An 18,128-nucleotide genomic window follows, 5' to 3' on the forward strand; every position below is an offset into this window, starting at 1 on the left:
TAGTTAATTTACTGAGAAAAATTTAGACTTAAACTTACATAGAAATACTAATAGAAACTTAAGTTATATAGAAAAACTTGAAAGAAAAATTTACAAGAAAAACTTACATAGAAAATCTAACAGAAACTTAATTATAAGCAAAAAAGTTAACTTAGAATAAAATTTACAGGAAAAAACTTAGAGAGACAAACTTATAGAGTATAGTGAAAAATCTTGTATAGAAAAACTTAGTAACATAATATTTTATATTATATTTTTGTATTAAGTTTGCAAGACTTGTTAAAAATTTTGGTTATATTGTGAAAAACTGTTCCGACGTGCAAAATTTATAGACACAATTTTTTTTCGTTAGATCAATTAAAATTTTTGACCAATTATTTTTATTTTTTAAAATTATATGCGAGAGGTCAGAACGTTGAAATTTTTATATGCTATTCTCTAATATATATATTTTGATGATAAATAATAAAATTGATGAAAACTTTATCACAACTTGAGATATAAATAATTTTTTGGATAAAGTACATATAGGCATTCATTCAGAGCATTCTTCGCTCATTCTTGTAAACTTTAATTATTTTTTATAACTACAATAATTTTTATAGGCCTACGATATTTTAGAATATTTTAGAATATATTCTATTATTAATAATTAATTGAGAAGAAACGACCCCACTGATCTTTATTAAAAACAAATAACTAACAACTCATAATTTTATTACGATTTATTACGTAAATTTTATCGGCTGCAGTTTTTTACATCCATGATTACTTTGTTACAATTATTTAAAAATTAATAATAATATTATATACTGTTAAAAACCTAACAAAATTATCTACAAATCTGTATATAACATTTAATAACTTTTGGAACAAAATTAAATAGGAAAAAGTTGCAAAATTTAAATTTTTGTTTCTAGTTTTTAACTATTGGGTTTTATTTTTTTTTTGTTACAATTTATTTTTGTTAATCAAGACTTTAACTATTGGTGAATTTGAGTTGGTACATTTTTTACATTTAGGATAATTTTGTGAAAATTTCGTTAAATTCTTGTTTATTATGATATATTATTGAAAAGCTAATAAGATTATCTACAAATCTGTATATAGCGTATAATAACTTTTCGAACAAAATTAAATAGGAAAAAAATGTAAAATTTGAATTTTTGTATCTAATTTCAACTATTGGAGGATGTGATTGAGTAGGTACATTTTTTGTATTTAGAATTATTCTGTTAAAATTTCGTTAAATTCTTGTATATTATATATTATAGAAAAGGTAATAAGATTAGCTTCAAATCTGTATATAGCGTATAATAAATTTTCGAACAAAATTAAATAGGAAAAAAATGTAAAATTTGAATTTTCGTATGCAGTTTCAACTATTGGTGGATGTGATTGAGTACATTTTTTGTATTTTGGATTATTCTGTTAAAATTTCGTTAAATTTTTGTATATTATGATATATCAATGAAAAGCCAATAAAATGATCTACAATTCTGTAAATGTAAAATTTGAATTTTCGTATGAAGTTTCAACTATTGGTCGATATGATTTGGTACATTTTTTATATTTAGGATAACTTTGTTAAAATAAAGGTTAAATCTTATATATTATCATATATCATTGAAAAGCCAATAAAATGATCTACAATTCTGTATATAACGTTTGATAATTTTTGGAACAAAATTAAATAAAAAAAATTGTAAACAACCAATTATTAGCTATTGAGGAATATGGTCTGCTGCACTTGTTTAATATTTCGATTATTTTGTTAAAACAAAGTTACTGTCTTATATATTAAGATATATATGATATTATATATATATATATATATATGTATATATATATATATATATATATATATATTCTTTCTATTTCGTATATTTTGATTAGTAATCTCTGTAACAATAATTAAACTCCAATTTAGCCGATTCGACATTTTGAATTTCCACATAATTTAACGCTTACTCATAAAATTTGTACGGACTTTATTTTGTAAATAATGAGTTCATCGTTTTCGTTCAATATGAATTTATAGGTCGTCGATATAGTAATAGTCTTGAAGGCCGTGAAATCAGAAACTTGAGATTTATAAATATTCGACAGGATAAAATAATTTGATAAAATAGAAATGTTCTGGTAACGCTATGTTATGGGTATATCTCCAAAAACTTATAAGTAAAACTTATTTGCTACTGTACAAGATGGCATCATCACAAAACACACACACATCCATTTTTTCTGAGGTATGCTAAAATGTTCAGAAACCTTCAAAACGTCGAGAAATGCAAAAATTTGCATTTTCAATTTTCGGACCATTACTATAACTACCATACGGGAAGTTAAAAACAAATTTGACGATTCAAAATACATAATATTTTTCACGAGTTCCAAACGGAACCAAAATTATTAAACATACGAAGTTGTTTTTTTGCCAATGCACAATCTGACTATTCAATCCAAAAATATTATGCCACTATACATGAATAATATTTGCATCGAAAATTAATCTAATCTCTAATATTTTTTATCTAGGAAAATATTATTCAATGACAAATTTAAATTTTGGCACAAAAGCTCTTCGAGATTTATTCGCGAGTGAAACGTCGACCTGTAAAGATCGTATTTAATTTATTAACTGAGAATGTGAATTGAATTTTTTTTATTGATTTTTTTGTGTAGTTGCATTATTAAATAGATTTTTTTTATAAGTTATGTGGAAAACGAAGTATATGATGGATCGTGTGATGGTATTTGGAAAACCTTTGTCGATATTTGAACAACGGAAATATTTATCAGAACCAGAAATGTTAGTACAAAAAAATAGATATAATATTAAAATACCCTTTTATACAAATCTTTTTCATCAAACTTAATTTTTTATAAGACAAGTTTTATGCTATCGATCAGGATGGAATAAAGATTTTATTAATAAAATTGGGATAAGTATCAGGAATGTGAAAATTGAGGGTTTCTTATGTTATTCAATATATTATTAATAAATTTGGGGTATGTGGCAGGAATGTGAAAATTGAGAGTTTCTTATATTATTCAATTCTACTTCATTTTTTACAATTGCATTTTTTGTTCATTTGATGCATCCGATGTACTTTGATAAAAACACTACATTTAGTTGTTTTAATGAATTTAATTCATATTTTTATCAGTAATGAAACGTTGACGTCCTCATTTTGTGAATCTACTACTGATAAAATATGAATGAATATTATATATATGGTGCACATGCACGTGCTGAAAATTATTCCAGTAATATGTTCATAATAAATTTTTCTCAAATTGCGAAAAAAACAATTTTTTCATACGCCATCAAGAACGGATACTTATTTATGTAAAGGATACAAAATTTTTTGTCTAAAGGGTGAATGTATTCTTTTTAAATATACTAATGTTACAAAAAAAAATTAAGGAGAAAGAAATTTATGCACACATATAAATATAAATCTTATCTAAACTAAATATAAATAATAGTATCTTAACTAAATATAATATAATTTTGGGCTGGGCTTAAATGTTTAGTTTTACTTTGAGCAATTTTGTCATGAAAACAAAACCAATTATATCACCCCAAATAACACATATCAAACAAACATCTTTCTATGTTCAGTGAAACTTTATCATTGTAAAAATGAGTATTTTTTACTGTTTTTTTTTTAAATTTATCACCTGGTTTTTTTTTACCCATAAAATGCGAAAGCCAGGGGCCAAAGAGGTTCAATGTATTATTTTTAATTATAAAAGGATTTTACAAAATAATAGCTTTATTATTCACAAATGCAAAATATACATTTTTACAGAGATAACACTGTATATAACCTCGATCTGGTATTTTGTCAGAAATATTTATCAGCATAGTTGGAATAACTAAGATGTTTGTTTCAATTATCTCTTTTAAAATCGTTTTTTTAACTTAAATTATTATTTCATTTTCTATTTTTTAGTGTTCACGCCAAAGTTTTGGTTAATTTTTATAGAGGTTATATAAAAAAACTGTTAAATTTATCTTAAAAATAGCAATACACCTTACAAAACAATTAAATAACGTGTACTTCAAAATTATATTAGGGTCGCGTAAACTAAATAACAGTGCTCACGACAAAAAAAACTTAACAACGAAAGAAAATACTCTTGTTATGTAAAACATATATATATATGTACATTTTTTGTACAGATTTTCCTCCAGACAATAAATGGAAAATTTGATTCATTAAAAAAAAATCTATACGTTTAGAATCTCAATTTGACTCTTTTTTTTAATAGATGAAACTACAAAACATAATATAAGAATATCTAAAATTTATAAACAAAATATAGTCAAAAAACTGTCCAAATACTAACACACACATATTTTTTAAATTTTGGTCTCGTTCGATTCAGAATAGCTTGAAACGTCAAACATTAGCAAATCGTTTTTTTTTTTTTAAAACAAATTTCTCCTTCGGAAAGTTAATGAATAATATGAAACTAATGTTAAACAATCACCAAAACACTTTGTTAAATAATTTGTAAAAACTATTGGGGTGCATGGCATCGTGCCTTAAGGCAAATTGCTGAAACTTCCCGTACCGTAGTTAAAAATCTTGGTACGGAACCCAAAAAATTTACACAAAATGTGTACACATTAGTAAAATCTCTATAAAATATCCGATAATTTGATGTACATGTGTCCAATTAACATTTGTGACCTTTTTCAAACTTATTTTTATTAAGAGTCCATAACCGCTAGACCTGCCTTCCTAAAAATTTAATCAGTTTTTCATCTTGTCAATACAAGTAAAATGCTTTTTGAATTATTAAAATCGGACGCTCCGTTCTCTTAAAAACTGAGTTACCGTTTTTGGCACTTTTTGCCCCATATCTCCGGAACGGCTAGACCTGCCTTCGTCAAAAACTAATCAACACGTCTCCTTAACAATACGAATAGAATGTTTTTTGAATTAGTCAAATCGGTAGATCCGTGTTCCCGAAATCGTCGACGAAAATTTGTATTTGTATTTTTTTCTAAGGTATGCCAAAATGTTCAGAAACCCTTGGAAAGTAATGATATATAAAAGTTTTCATTTTAGATTTTTTTGCGATTACTATAACTTACCCTATGAGAAGTTAATAATAAGTCACTAATATCTAAAATTCATTTACTAAAACTAAGTCCATCTAAAGATTTTAAAGTATTGAAATAACTCAAATTTTAGTATTGAACTTTGATCCTATATTTATTATCTATCGAAATATTAACCGGTTCGGCTGATTGCACTCTAACCTGGAACGACGCCTAGTTCCAGGTTAAGCGCACATTTGGCCTACCAGTGGGAAATGGGACGCTCGTTGAAAACCAAATTTATATTAATTTTTTTTCATAGAAATTCATTTGCTCAAAAACTATTTATTGTATAACTAACAACTATTTATTATGTACTATATTGCTTATTTACTTGTAATTGAAAATGGTTATATATTATATTTATTTATAGTCAATTTTATAGTAAAGATTTGGTCTTTTTTTTGGTATATTGAAAATAATTCAGATTTCAATTTTAATTCTGGCTAAAGTTTTAAAGCTCACTTAAGGTACGGAAAGTTCCAGCAATTTGCCTCAAGGCACGATGCCATACACCACTAGTATTTATCTATTTAATTGAAATGATTGTCTTTAATAAAAAGCTTAGGTTATTAGTATCGTAGCAACCAGGATTTGAATTTGAATTAAACAGGTTGTAATTATTTTTTATGAAACATTGAACAATTAACAAATTAAATCTTGTTAAAATGTTGGATATAATACATTTCTGATTGCTTGTTTCTGTGAAGGTGTAAAAACCCAGAATTAAATGCCATAAATTACGTGGGATTACTTTCCTCAAATATGAGTAATTGTAAAAATGCTTTCTTTGCTTACTGTTGTTTATAAATTACAGTTAATGAATTAGGTTTTTGACAATTTTAACAATGTGAAAATCCCATTTCAAACTTACATTTATTACAAGAAATTTAGTAATACTTTCAATAAATGCTTCCTGGGTCAAGAACCGTCTTTGTAATAATACGAAAAGTAAATAGGCGCATTCCAATCGACTAATTGTATGTTCAAAGTATATATACATATATATATATATATATATATATATATATATATATATAAATATATATAAATATATATATATGAATGTATGTATGTATCTTGCTAAACATTTGTTTAAATGTTCTAATTGTTATTAGTACAACTAATAACAGTTCAATACTCCGAAGTTCCTTGTTGTAATTAGTTTTTGCCTTAAATAAATAAGTATTAATGGGAAAATATAAAATAATTACTTTTAGACATTTAGGAAAGTTTAGTTATGAAAATATAACTCTATTTAACTAAATATAATAAAACTCAACATTTACGCTACCAAATAAATTTGATACAAATAATACAATTCGAAACAAGTAAAGTTTTTAAGATGTTCATTTAGTGTTTTATTGTTAATTTAAAAAAATATATATTAATTAGTTATATATTCTTAATTTATCACTCTTTTTTTTCACATTTATTATTTATCATCGTAATTTGTTAGTGGACATCTTTAAATATATTCTCCTGGAATAAATATTTTTTCAAGCGAAAATAGTCATTCAAGGCATTGCTGCATAAATTTAAAAAAATGTTAGAAAAAAAAATTAGTAAAAAATTTATTAAATATGAATAGATAAACCATTGGATTGTCTTCAAAAAAAAATTAAATCGCGTTTTTAAGGAGAAATATGATCACAACAGCTTTTATACGAATCTTAAGTTCTGATTGCTGTTCAAAAACTAATGTTTTACATGAAATTATTTTTTAAAAATACTAGGTTTGTATTAGAATGCTAGAATTTGAGTATGTTTTACCTAAATGTGTCTACTAAAATCACAAATACTAAAATTAATGAATTTTGTATCACAATTTAAAATATTAATTCAATTCTGAACAAAGTACACGGAGTAAAAACTGCAAACTGCAACTATTAATACTTCAGAGAAAAATATTTTTTTTAAAATACTACATTTGTAATACAATGCTAGAATTTGAGTATGTTTTACCTCAATGTGTCTACTAAAATCACAAACACTCAAATTAATGTATTTTGTATCACAATTTAAAATGTTAATTAATTTGTGAACAAAGTACACAGTGTAAAAACTGCAAACTGCTATTATTGATACATCAGAGAAAAATATTTTTTTTAAAAAGGCTACGTTTGTAATACTATGCTGGAATTTGAGTATGTTTTACCTCAGTGTGTCTACTTAAACTACAAATACTAAAATTAATGAATTTTGTACCACAATTTAAAATAATAACCGATTTTTGAGCCGAATACTCTTAAACACTAAAATTATTGATAATATTTTATATATTTTAATATAGACCACCAATTTATTTTTTCTTAAATATTTGATTAAATTATGGACATTGTTTATATATAAAATTTTTGTTATATATTTTTATTATATATTATTTATTCAAATTACTTAATTAATTTATTTATTTTTATTACTTGTATTTTCAAAAAGGATACAACAAATTTGTTTATATAAAACAAATCAGTCCCAGTTCGATTTCCTAGTTGAATTTATTTTTATCACAAGACTATTATTGAATAAATGCATTAAAATTCCTACTAATCAATTCAATGGCAATTATTAATTAAATAAAAATCGCTAAATACATTCATTACATTCTTCTTTATTAAATAATAAATGAATCATTGAACAAATGAATCTATGAATGTTTTTGTATGAACGCCATTGTTTTGCGCTCGAGATAAAATTCATATGGATGTGAGAAAAACTATTATTTATATTATATATATATATATATATATATATATACATATATATATATATTTATATATATATATAAATTAGATTATATATTTATCTGTCATCCTGTAATGTTTTTATCGTGTGTTTTTAGTCATTTGTTCTTTGTTCGCAAATTGGCGAACGTTGTTCGATTAAATTCTGCAAAATGTGATTGGTACAAATTTTTTAAATATTTGTAATTAAATAGTGATTCATATGTGATTTTTTTAAATTTAGAATGGTTATAAAAGTATCAAATTTTGTAAATAATATCAAATATCTAGGTGCGAAATATAATTTGAGTAAAATAAATAGTATAAATATGAAATCCTAAAAATAATTAAATATATGAAAGAAACTTTGTAGAAACGCCAATGAATAATATATAATTAAAATAATACTGATAATAAAAAAAGTAAAATAATATAAGCGATATTTATGGTTTGAATAAAATAAATAAAATGCATGGTAAATGTTTAATGAGTATTAATATGAAATCATAAAAATAATTTAATAATAAAAGAAATTTTATAGAAACGCCAATAAATAATAAGTAATTAAAATAATATAAAAAAATAATTCTTATAATAATTATCATAAAATGATATCAGCAATATTTGTGTTTTTCTTCAGCCAACTCTAAAATTCAAACTTAAAAATAAAAATTTCAGGTTTATAAAAAGAATTTTATAAAACATTTTAATTACTAAAATTAAACAAATATTCACAATTTAATCAATCGTTTAATAATTTGTTCAGTAAAAAATAACCATGTCTAAGAGATTCGTGAAAAAGACTTTGCGTTTCTTGAATAATGAATAATTAAAATTATATAAAAATAATAATTCTTATAATAATTATCATGAAATGATATTAGCAATATTTATGTTTTTCTTCAGCTAATTCTAAAATTAAAATTTGAAAATTAAAAATTTCAGGTCTATAAAAAGAATTTTATAAAACATCTTAATTACTATAATTAAACAAATATTCACATTTTAATTAATCGTTTAATAATTTAAGTAAAAAATAATAATGTCTAGAAGATTTGTGAAAAAGACTTTGCGTTTCTTGAATAATGAATAATTAAAATTATATAAAAATAATAATACTTATAATAATTATCATAAAATGATATTAGCAATATTTGTGTTTTTTTCAGCCAACTCTAAAATTCAAACTAGAAAATTAAAAATTTCAGGTCTATAAAAAGAATTTTATAAAACATTCTAACTGCAATAATTAAACAAATAATTACAATTAATTTCCTAATAATTCGTTCAGTAAAAAATAATCATGTCCAGGAGATTTGTGAAAAAGACTTTGCGATTTTTGAATAATGAATAATTAAAATTATATAAAAATAATAATACTTATAATAATTATCATAAAATGATATTAGCAATATTTGTGTTTTTCTTCAGCTAATTCTAAAATTGAAATTTGAAAATTAAAAATTTCAGGTCTATAAAAAGAATTTAATAAAAATTTCAACTCCAATATTTAAACAAATAATTACAATTAATTACCTAATAATTTGTTCAGTAAAAAATAATCATGTCTAGAAGATTCGTGAAAAAGACTTTGCGTTTCTTGAAATCAGGAAATCGCAAAAAAATGAAGATACTGAAAGAGTAAATATCATAATCTGGGGCAAAATTCACAATTATCTAATTTATATTTTTTTAATTTCAGAGATAAACCTGGCAGGACCAAATGCAGGGCTGTATTCAGTTACACACCCAACAATGAGGACGAATTAGCTCTAGGTGTAGGTGATATCATAGAAGTCCTTGGAGAAGTTGAAGAGGGCTGGTGGCGAGGAAAAAAGGATAATTGGTAAGTAGAAATTTTAAACCAATAGTTGATATATAATGCAATCTTCTTGCATTATTTTTTTATACTTCCTGGTCTTGGTTAAACATCAATCAGTTTTCTAATAATCCTGCTCATCCATACTATAAAAAATCTGTTTTCTCATTTTTTTTTTTTTTGATTTTTGTCAAATAACTCAAAAATTTCATATGGAACCACCTCTTTTTAGTTAGATAGGGTGAAACTAGATAAAATTTACTAAATTTCCTAGGTAACACTTTTATGCACTCCGATATAAAAGTTTTGAATAAAACGACTTTGAACTTGAAATATTTATTTAAATAATAAGTAAATATAAAAAAATATTTCTTCTTACATTTCGATACTAAGTGTGTGTCATCGTGTAACAGTTCAAACAAAACAATATAAACTACCTAAATATGAGAAATAAAAATTTAATTCAAAATTAAAAAATATTTGCAATTATAAAGCAGACAATTTGGTAAATAAATGTTAATACTAAAGTACGTTTTGGCACTTAATATGTGTCATATACTGTAAAGTAATAAAACAATATATAACAAAAAAAAATTTATTTCTAAATATTTCTAGACTTTTTCAATTTTCTTAATTTTTTGTAATTTTTGTGTAATTATTTTAAAACTGTTGATAGATGACATAAATCTAGTGTCGAAACGTACAAAATAAATATATTTCAATAATTTATAATTCATTGTGAGTTTTCATTTTTTAGCAACAAATAGAAAATTCGGGACATTTTTTTATATAATTTATGATTTATAATTTTATAAAATATATATACTTTTGATTGCAATTTTAAAGTATACCGAACTGGTGTAGGGTACTGTAATGTTAGAAATATTCTTAGATCATTTAATTTTGAACGGATTTGTAAAATATTATAATAATTTTGCATGAAGGGTTTAAAAGTTACAAGAGATTTAATAAATAAATACACAAATTAAGTGTACATACTACTGTACTGAAAAAAGTACCGGTAAGAATTATCTCGTGATTAGTTAGTGATAAAGTAACAAATTTACATTTTTTAAAAAAAAATTCTAGACAATTTTGTTCTGAGAGTTTCAACTTTTTATGTACGAAATTATAGATAATTTTATCAGCTTTCTAATGATATATAATATTGTTAATATATTTAATTAAATTATAACAAAATAAAAATAATTTTAAGCCAAAGCGTTGAAGCTGAAACAATGTGGATGCCTTACGAAGATTTTAATTTCAAAGTTTTTGACAAATAACTCACAGATAGGGTGAAACTAGATAAAATTTACAACATTTCCTAGGGAACACTTTTATACACTCCGATATAAAAGTTTTGAATAAAACGACTTTGAATTCGATATTTCGTTCTCAAGAAAATTCCACCATACTTGTCTTGTTTTTCCTCCTGATACACGTTTCATTTACAATGCAGGCTATTTTTTCTATAAAGTTTGATTATTTTTTTTAGTGTTGGTGTATTTCCTTCAAATTTCGTGGCACCAATAACAGGAAATTCAAGCCCAGTTTCTGGTGGTAGACAAAGGACGAAATCCCTTGATTCTAAAGGGTCTGCACATAGTGCCAGTAGCAGTAAGGAAGATCTTACAGCTGATGCTCCTTCTTTACCACCAAAACCAGGTAAATAGAAAAAAATAGATAGAAGTCTAGCTTTATTACAGCCAGCAATTGCATTTGATAATTGTCAGGATTAGAAGATACAAAGTGTGCATTTTTATGTTAAGAGTTCTGAAAAGATGTCTAGTTTCTGTAATTTTTTATCTAAAGTTGTATTTGGTGTCCTGGCAGAAGTTCTAATAGGACATTAAGAATCTATTATCCAAGAAATTTTGAAAGACACCAAGTATCATTATGTGTCCTATCAGGAGTTTTTACCAGACATTTTACCTGTGTCTGGTGTCCTTGCAACAATTTTTCTATGTATATGTAATGTATCTATTGTCTACTTTTTAGTGAGAGAGCAGTGTCGAGTTCTCTTCCCATATGATGCACAAAACGAGGATGAATTGAATTTAAGGGAAGGCGACATCGTCACAATTATCACGAAAGAGGTTCTGGACAAGGGCTGGTGGCGAGGTGAACTCAGAGGCAGGACTGGAGTGTTTCCTGATAATTTTGTTCAAATAATTCCACAAGACGGTAAGGGTATCATGGACACATATTAATTGAATTTTATTTATCTACTAGATGACCCGACAGACGTTGTCCTGTACCCATATCTACATTTTTTTAATATCCTATACTAATATTTACCGTTCAGTTAAAAATAATAATTATTGTTTTTCGAATTACTATTTACACAAATATATGAGTGATGTTAAATGTAGAACTGCTTAAAATGAAATGATGATTCTCAATTCCCACAGTTAACACTTTAATTATCCCTTTAACAAATATTAAAATATGTTCAATAAAATTGTATATCAAAAATTATACACTGCGATTTATAGAACAAATTTATTTCCAATAGCTCAATTTATTTTAATGCCCAGGGTTATACAATTTTTTAGTCATACCTGTAGATGCGGATGTATAAATGAATGATTTTTTTTTTATTCACGACTAAAACATTGATTTTCCAAATTTTTTGCACAAAAAATCATCGTCTGCCTTTGTGATTTATAGCATAAGATATACGTAATGGAAATTGAAGTCTTTTAAAAGGTACAACAAATTCAGGAAGAATTAATATATAGCATTCCCGGTTTCAATAATGTTGCCTATAATTTTTATAATTTCGTACCATATTTTAACTGGCTTTTAATAAATTTAAATTCTAAATTACACTTTTTTCACTAATAATCCATTATACATTATTACTTAAGTTCATATTTGAAGTGAATTAATTTGTCAAATCCTGTTCACACGTGCTCTATTCAACCTACGATCAACAAAATTATTGCAGTAAATGGAGAGGAAAAAAGCGTATGCCCTGCAAATTTTTTTACTGTACCCCAATTTACTTGTTATTTTGGAAATAGGCTAATCTTAATCTGAAGTTCAGAAGTGAAAACAATTTGCACTCTGTCACGACCCCACCGCATTAATTGGATTATAACTCTTTTAATTTTGATTTTATCACAACTTGTAATAAACTATTTTAAGGTAATTCAATGAGCTACAACTTTCTCTATTATAAATTTTACCGTAACTTCTCTTATTTTGAAACGGCGAAGGGTTAAAGGGCTAGAAAGACACTCTGGTTGGACAGCCGAGCACTCTTTAAACAATCATAACTCTATCAATATTTGTGTGACAGAAAAATAATAAAAAGCAATAATTAGTCAGAAAAAGACCTTGAATTTCAGAGATATAATAATGAGCAATTGGTTGTTCTCTGGAATGGATTTTTTTCATGAAATCATGAGTTTTTTGAAAATCGTTTGTACTAAAGTTATGGTATTTTCTAGAATCCATTTAGATCTCTTAAACCAAATTAATTCTAGATGGAATACGACCATTTTTAATTTTGGTAGAAATGGCACTTATAAACTATTTGATTTAAATGAAAAAAAAAACATTGTATGCGTCTTTTATTTGCATGATAGCTCCTCTCATTTTACACGCAGAAGTACTCATTTTAAAGCTTATTTTGAGCACTATACAAACCCATTTTCATATCTAGCTTAATATCGTTTCTAGCACACGTTATAAAACACCGATTTATTAAGATTTTAATTTATATAATTTTGTTCATTTTATTATTTTCGTTAAAATGTATATTTCTGAAGGTATTAGCAAACAAAGCTTTTAATATTTCTTTAGCGTTTAATTAAAAAATAATAATCTGTCAAATTGTATTTTAATATAGGTTATACAGACTGCATCACCTATCAGACGCTCGTTGACTATATCTTATTATATTCTTTTAATTTTTGGCACATCTTTTTGGCAATAATAATGTAGACATTACATTTTCCTTATTTATAATCATGAATTTATCAGATTTTAATATTGTCTTAGCCTATAAGTGAATGGAAATGTTTGGCAAATAACAGTCTTCATTTGTTTTTAATGTCAAACAATGCATCAAATATTTTCAATGTCAATGAGTGAGTTTTTTGTAAATTTTTCCATTTATTTCTACAATCTAACTATATTTCTATAATTCGAAAAATGTTAAAAGAATCCCATAACAACCTTCAGACAGATTTAGCAAAATTTGAATAATCGTTTAGGAGGATTATCCTTTCATACACCATTACAGAAGAATTTTATATATAAGATATATATATATATATATATATATTTATATATATACTAGATGACCCGACTGACGTTGTCCTGTACCCACACCTACAATTTTTTAATATAATATACTAATATTTACCGTTTACTTAAAATTAATAATTATTGTTTTTTTAAACTACTCTTTACGCCAAAATGCATATACATTTATAATATGAGCGATGTTAAATGTAGAACTGCTTTAAATGAAATGATGAGTGATTATTTTAATTTCTGGCACATCTCAGCTGCTTTACGGCAATAATAATGTCGACATTGCATTTTTCTTATTCATAATCATAAATTTATTATACATATTTTAGTATTGTCTAGGTTCATAAGTAAATTGAAATTTTTGGCAGATGATAGTTTTCATTTGTTTTCAATGCAAACAATGACATGTCGTTATTAACAATTTTTTCCATTTATTTCTACAATATTGCACATACATCCCAGTACTTTATAATCACATACATACTAGAAAATTTCCTTAACAAAGTTCAGAAAGATCTATCAAAATCCGAATAATCGTTTAGGAGGAGTATACAGTGAGTGCTTGTAATTTAATATGAACTTTATATAATAGCAATAAAGCTCAAATTGATTTTACGTTTTAGTTAGAAAACGTTTGTATGAGAAAAAGAAAAGGGGATGTTTTTAGGGTTTTCCCGGCATTTATTCGATTTTTTCTCGCCGTCCTTGGACTTCAACGAACATTTAAAAAAAAAGAATTGTCCAAATTAGTCCTGGCGTTGTTGTGTTATGCGCTTACCAACACATTTTGCGATTCATTTTCATATATAACTATTTATCTATCACCTCTTCCAGCTTTATCGCCTGCCAGAGAACCAGGGATCACAAAACCGGCAAGGATAACCTCCAAATCTACGAATAGCACAAAAACGACCACTGTCACAAGTTCTTCCTCAACTTCATTAACGCCATCGACAACCACGACCAGTAGCACAACGTCCTTAACCACCTCACCAGCAATCAGCAACCACAGAAAAGACAGCTTCAGTTCCAAACAGACCTCGGCCACAAATGTCAGTTCCAGCAACTCTGCATCCACCACCACCGGTACAGTAGCCTTGACGAGAAAATCGCTGGAGATGAAAATCGAGGCGGAATCCGAAAAAACAAAATCGACAACCGGTGCACCGCCTTTACCAGGGAAAAAACCTAGTGTGCCCACCAAGAAGAGCCCCATAGCCTCTTTGGCCGGTGGCATTTTTGCTGGTTTAAAGCAGAGGGTGAAAGAGGTCGAGCAGAGGTTGACGAACGATCATCCGGACGGTTGTGCTAGTAGTAAGATAGCGATTTCTCCGAATAATACTAATAACGCTAGTGAATTGCCAGGGGAAAAAGGCGTTAAAGGAGTTAGTTTGAAGACGGACGAGTCTAGTGAATTTGATCAGGTTGAGAGATCTGCCCTTCTGCAAGATCCGAGGGCTTTGAGACCTAAGGCTCCTGGTAGGAGACCGCCGAGTCAGGTTGCTCCTAAGGAAGAAACTTCACCAGGTAAGGGTAATAGATATATGGGTCATTCTTTAATTTATAGTACAAATTTATTTCCAATAGCTCAATTTATTTTAATGCCAAGGGTTATCTAACATTATTAGTCATGCCTGTAGATGTGGATGTATAAATGAATCCTTTTTTTGTTTATTCACGACTAAAACATTGATTGTCCACATTTTTCGCACAAAAAATCATCGCCTGCCTTTGTGATTTATAGCATAAGATATACGTATTGGAAATTGAAGTTTTTTAAAAGGTATAACAAATTCAGAAAGAATTAATGTATAACATTCCCGGTAAAGGTCCAATATCACCTTGAATTTTTCTACCCAAAATAATGGCTTCAATAATGTTGCCTATAATTTTTATAATTTCGGACCATATTTTAACTGGCTTTTAGTAATTTTAATATCTAAATTACATTTTTCTCATTAATAATTCAATATACATCATTACTTAAGTTTATATTTGAAGTGAATTAATTTATCAATTCCTGTTCACATGTGCTCTATTCAACCTACGATCAACAAAATTATTGCAGTAAATGGAGAGGAAAAAAGCGTGTGCCCTGCGATTTTTTTTTACTGTGCTCCAATTTGCTTGATATTAATAGGGTAATAGATATATGAGTCATTCGTTTACAAACCGCACATTAAACAGACTTTGACATTTTAGGATTGTTTGAAATTTTTTTTACAGATATTATACATAAAATAATTTGACACGTATTTCAGGATTTTGATAAAAAACATTTTTTACGTAAATATTTGCGATTAAAATTTGGATAATTTGCTCAATTTTGATGATCTTCCTCTGCATTAATCTTAATATCTCCAGTTGTGGTGAACAGATCAGTATGATTTTTTTTTATTGCACTCATTTTGAATTCAACTTTCAGTTAATTGAAAAAAAAATTGTTTTTGTAATTTTTTGACGATAAAAGCAGCCTATTGTTAACATAGGATTTACATACCCTTTCCCCAACTCGAATCGATTGAAATAAAAAACATAATTTTTCTTTTACTCTCTACTACAAATTCTCTTTATATGATGTTGGAGGCGCAGTTATATCCAAAGATATTAAATATTTTATGTAAATCCTATGTTAACAACAGACCGCTTTTATTGTTAAAAAATTACAAAAACAATTTTTTTTCAATTAACTGAAAGTTGAATTCAAAATGAGTACAATAAAAAAAAAATCATACTGATCTGTTCACCACAACTGGAGATATTAAGATTAATGCAGAGGAAGACCATCAAAATTGAGCAAATTATCCAAATTTCAATCGTTAATATTTTCTTTAAAAAAGTTTTTAAAGCAAAATCCTGAAATACGTGTCGAATGATTTTATGAATAGTATCTGTGAACAAATTTTCAGATAATTCTAAAATGTTGAGGTTAATTGGTGTTCGGCATACTAACCAGACTTTGACTTTATAGGATTGTTTGAAATTTTTTTTACAGATATTATTCATAAAATCATTTGATACGTATTTCAGGATTTTGCTGAAAAAAATATTTTTTTACGTAAATATAAGGTTGTCAAATATCTCCCTTCCGCCTTTTTGTTTTATAAACCAAGAGCAAAAAAGCGGAAGGGAGATATTTGACAACCTAATATTTACGATTAAAATTTGGATTTTTTGCTCAATTTCTATGAACATGCTCTATGGGTAAATTATTTTTTCCAGGTGTGCTGATCGGATCAGCATTATTATTTTTTTACTACCCTTTTTACTACTATTAAAGTGAACTTTGTAATAATTTTAAAATAAAACTAAAGGTAAAGGTGGAGGTAGAGTAAAAGTAAAGGTAAACAGATAGAAAATAAACAATCTCAATTTATTGTCCATTATTGCTAGTGACCAAGTACAAGTTCATTTTTCGTCCACACATTATTTTAGTTGTTTTTTTGCATTCAAATTGCAAAAAATGGGCTTCCTCCAGCTCCAATGAAGCTATTTGCTTTTAGTGTTTATTTTAGTTACATAAACATTTGAAGAAATCTTGAAAGCCCTTGAAATTTATTGAACATGAAGCTAAATCACTTATCATTTATTACTATTAGTGAGTCATCATTAGGATTATTGGATTCCCAAATATTGTATTAAATAGTATATTAACCAAATTTTGGCATTTGTGAATTAGTGTTCATTTTAGTTAAATAAACCTTTGAAGAAAGCTTTAAGAAAGCCCTTGAAATTTATTGAACATGAATAACTTATCATTTATTACATTAGAGGGTTATCATTGGGATTATTGGATTATAAATTGGTATATTAAACAAATTATTTGCCTCAGGTATAATGAACGGAAAGTATAAGTTCATTTTTAGTCTATACGTTATTCAAGTTTTTCTTCTGCATGAATATTTCGGTGGAATAAAAGGGCTTCCTCCAGCTCCAATAAAAATTTTAGTGTTCATTTTAGTTACATAAACTGGTATCATTTATTATCATTTATTATTCATTACCATTACTGGGTTATATCATTAGGATTATTGGATTCCAAATTGGTATATTAACCAAATTTTTGCCTCGGAAAGTATAAGTTCATTTTTAGTCTATACGTTATTCAAGTTGTTTTTCTACATCAATATTTCGGTGGAATAAAAGGGATCCCTCCAGCTCCAATGAAGATACTTGCTTTCAGTGTTCATTTTAGTTA

At 26.3% G+C, this 18,128-nt stretch overlaps 1 protein-coding gene across 1 annotated transcript in view; it reads left to right on the forward strand.

Annotated features, from left to right (window-relative positions):
• The window catches only part of LOC113389187 (SH3 domain-containing kinase-binding protein 1), a 49,579-nt gene that overhangs the window by 30,168 nt on the left and 1,283 nt on the right, over positions 1-18,128 (forward strand). The window contains exons 3-6 of the mRNA XM_026626244.1: positions 9,545-9,688; positions 11,160-11,329; positions 11,663-11,848; positions 14,765-15,457. Coding sequence (XP_026482029.1) covers positions 9,545-9,688; positions 11,160-11,329; positions 11,663-11,848; positions 14,765-15,457 — 1,193 coding nt within the window. The remainder of the gene's footprint in view (positions 1-9,544; positions 9,689-11,159; positions 11,330-11,662; positions 11,849-14,764; positions 15,458-18,128) is intronic.

Source organism: Ctenocephalides felis, unplaced genomic scaffold, assembly GCF_003426905.1.
Source record: "Ctenocephalides felis isolate EL2017-DRISC unplaced genomic scaffold, ASM342690v1 CF-g0.4_SCAFFOLD_03573, whole genome shotgun sequence".
NCBI lineage: Eukaryota > Metazoa > Arthropoda > Insecta > Siphonaptera > Pulicidae > Ctenocephalides > Ctenocephalides felis.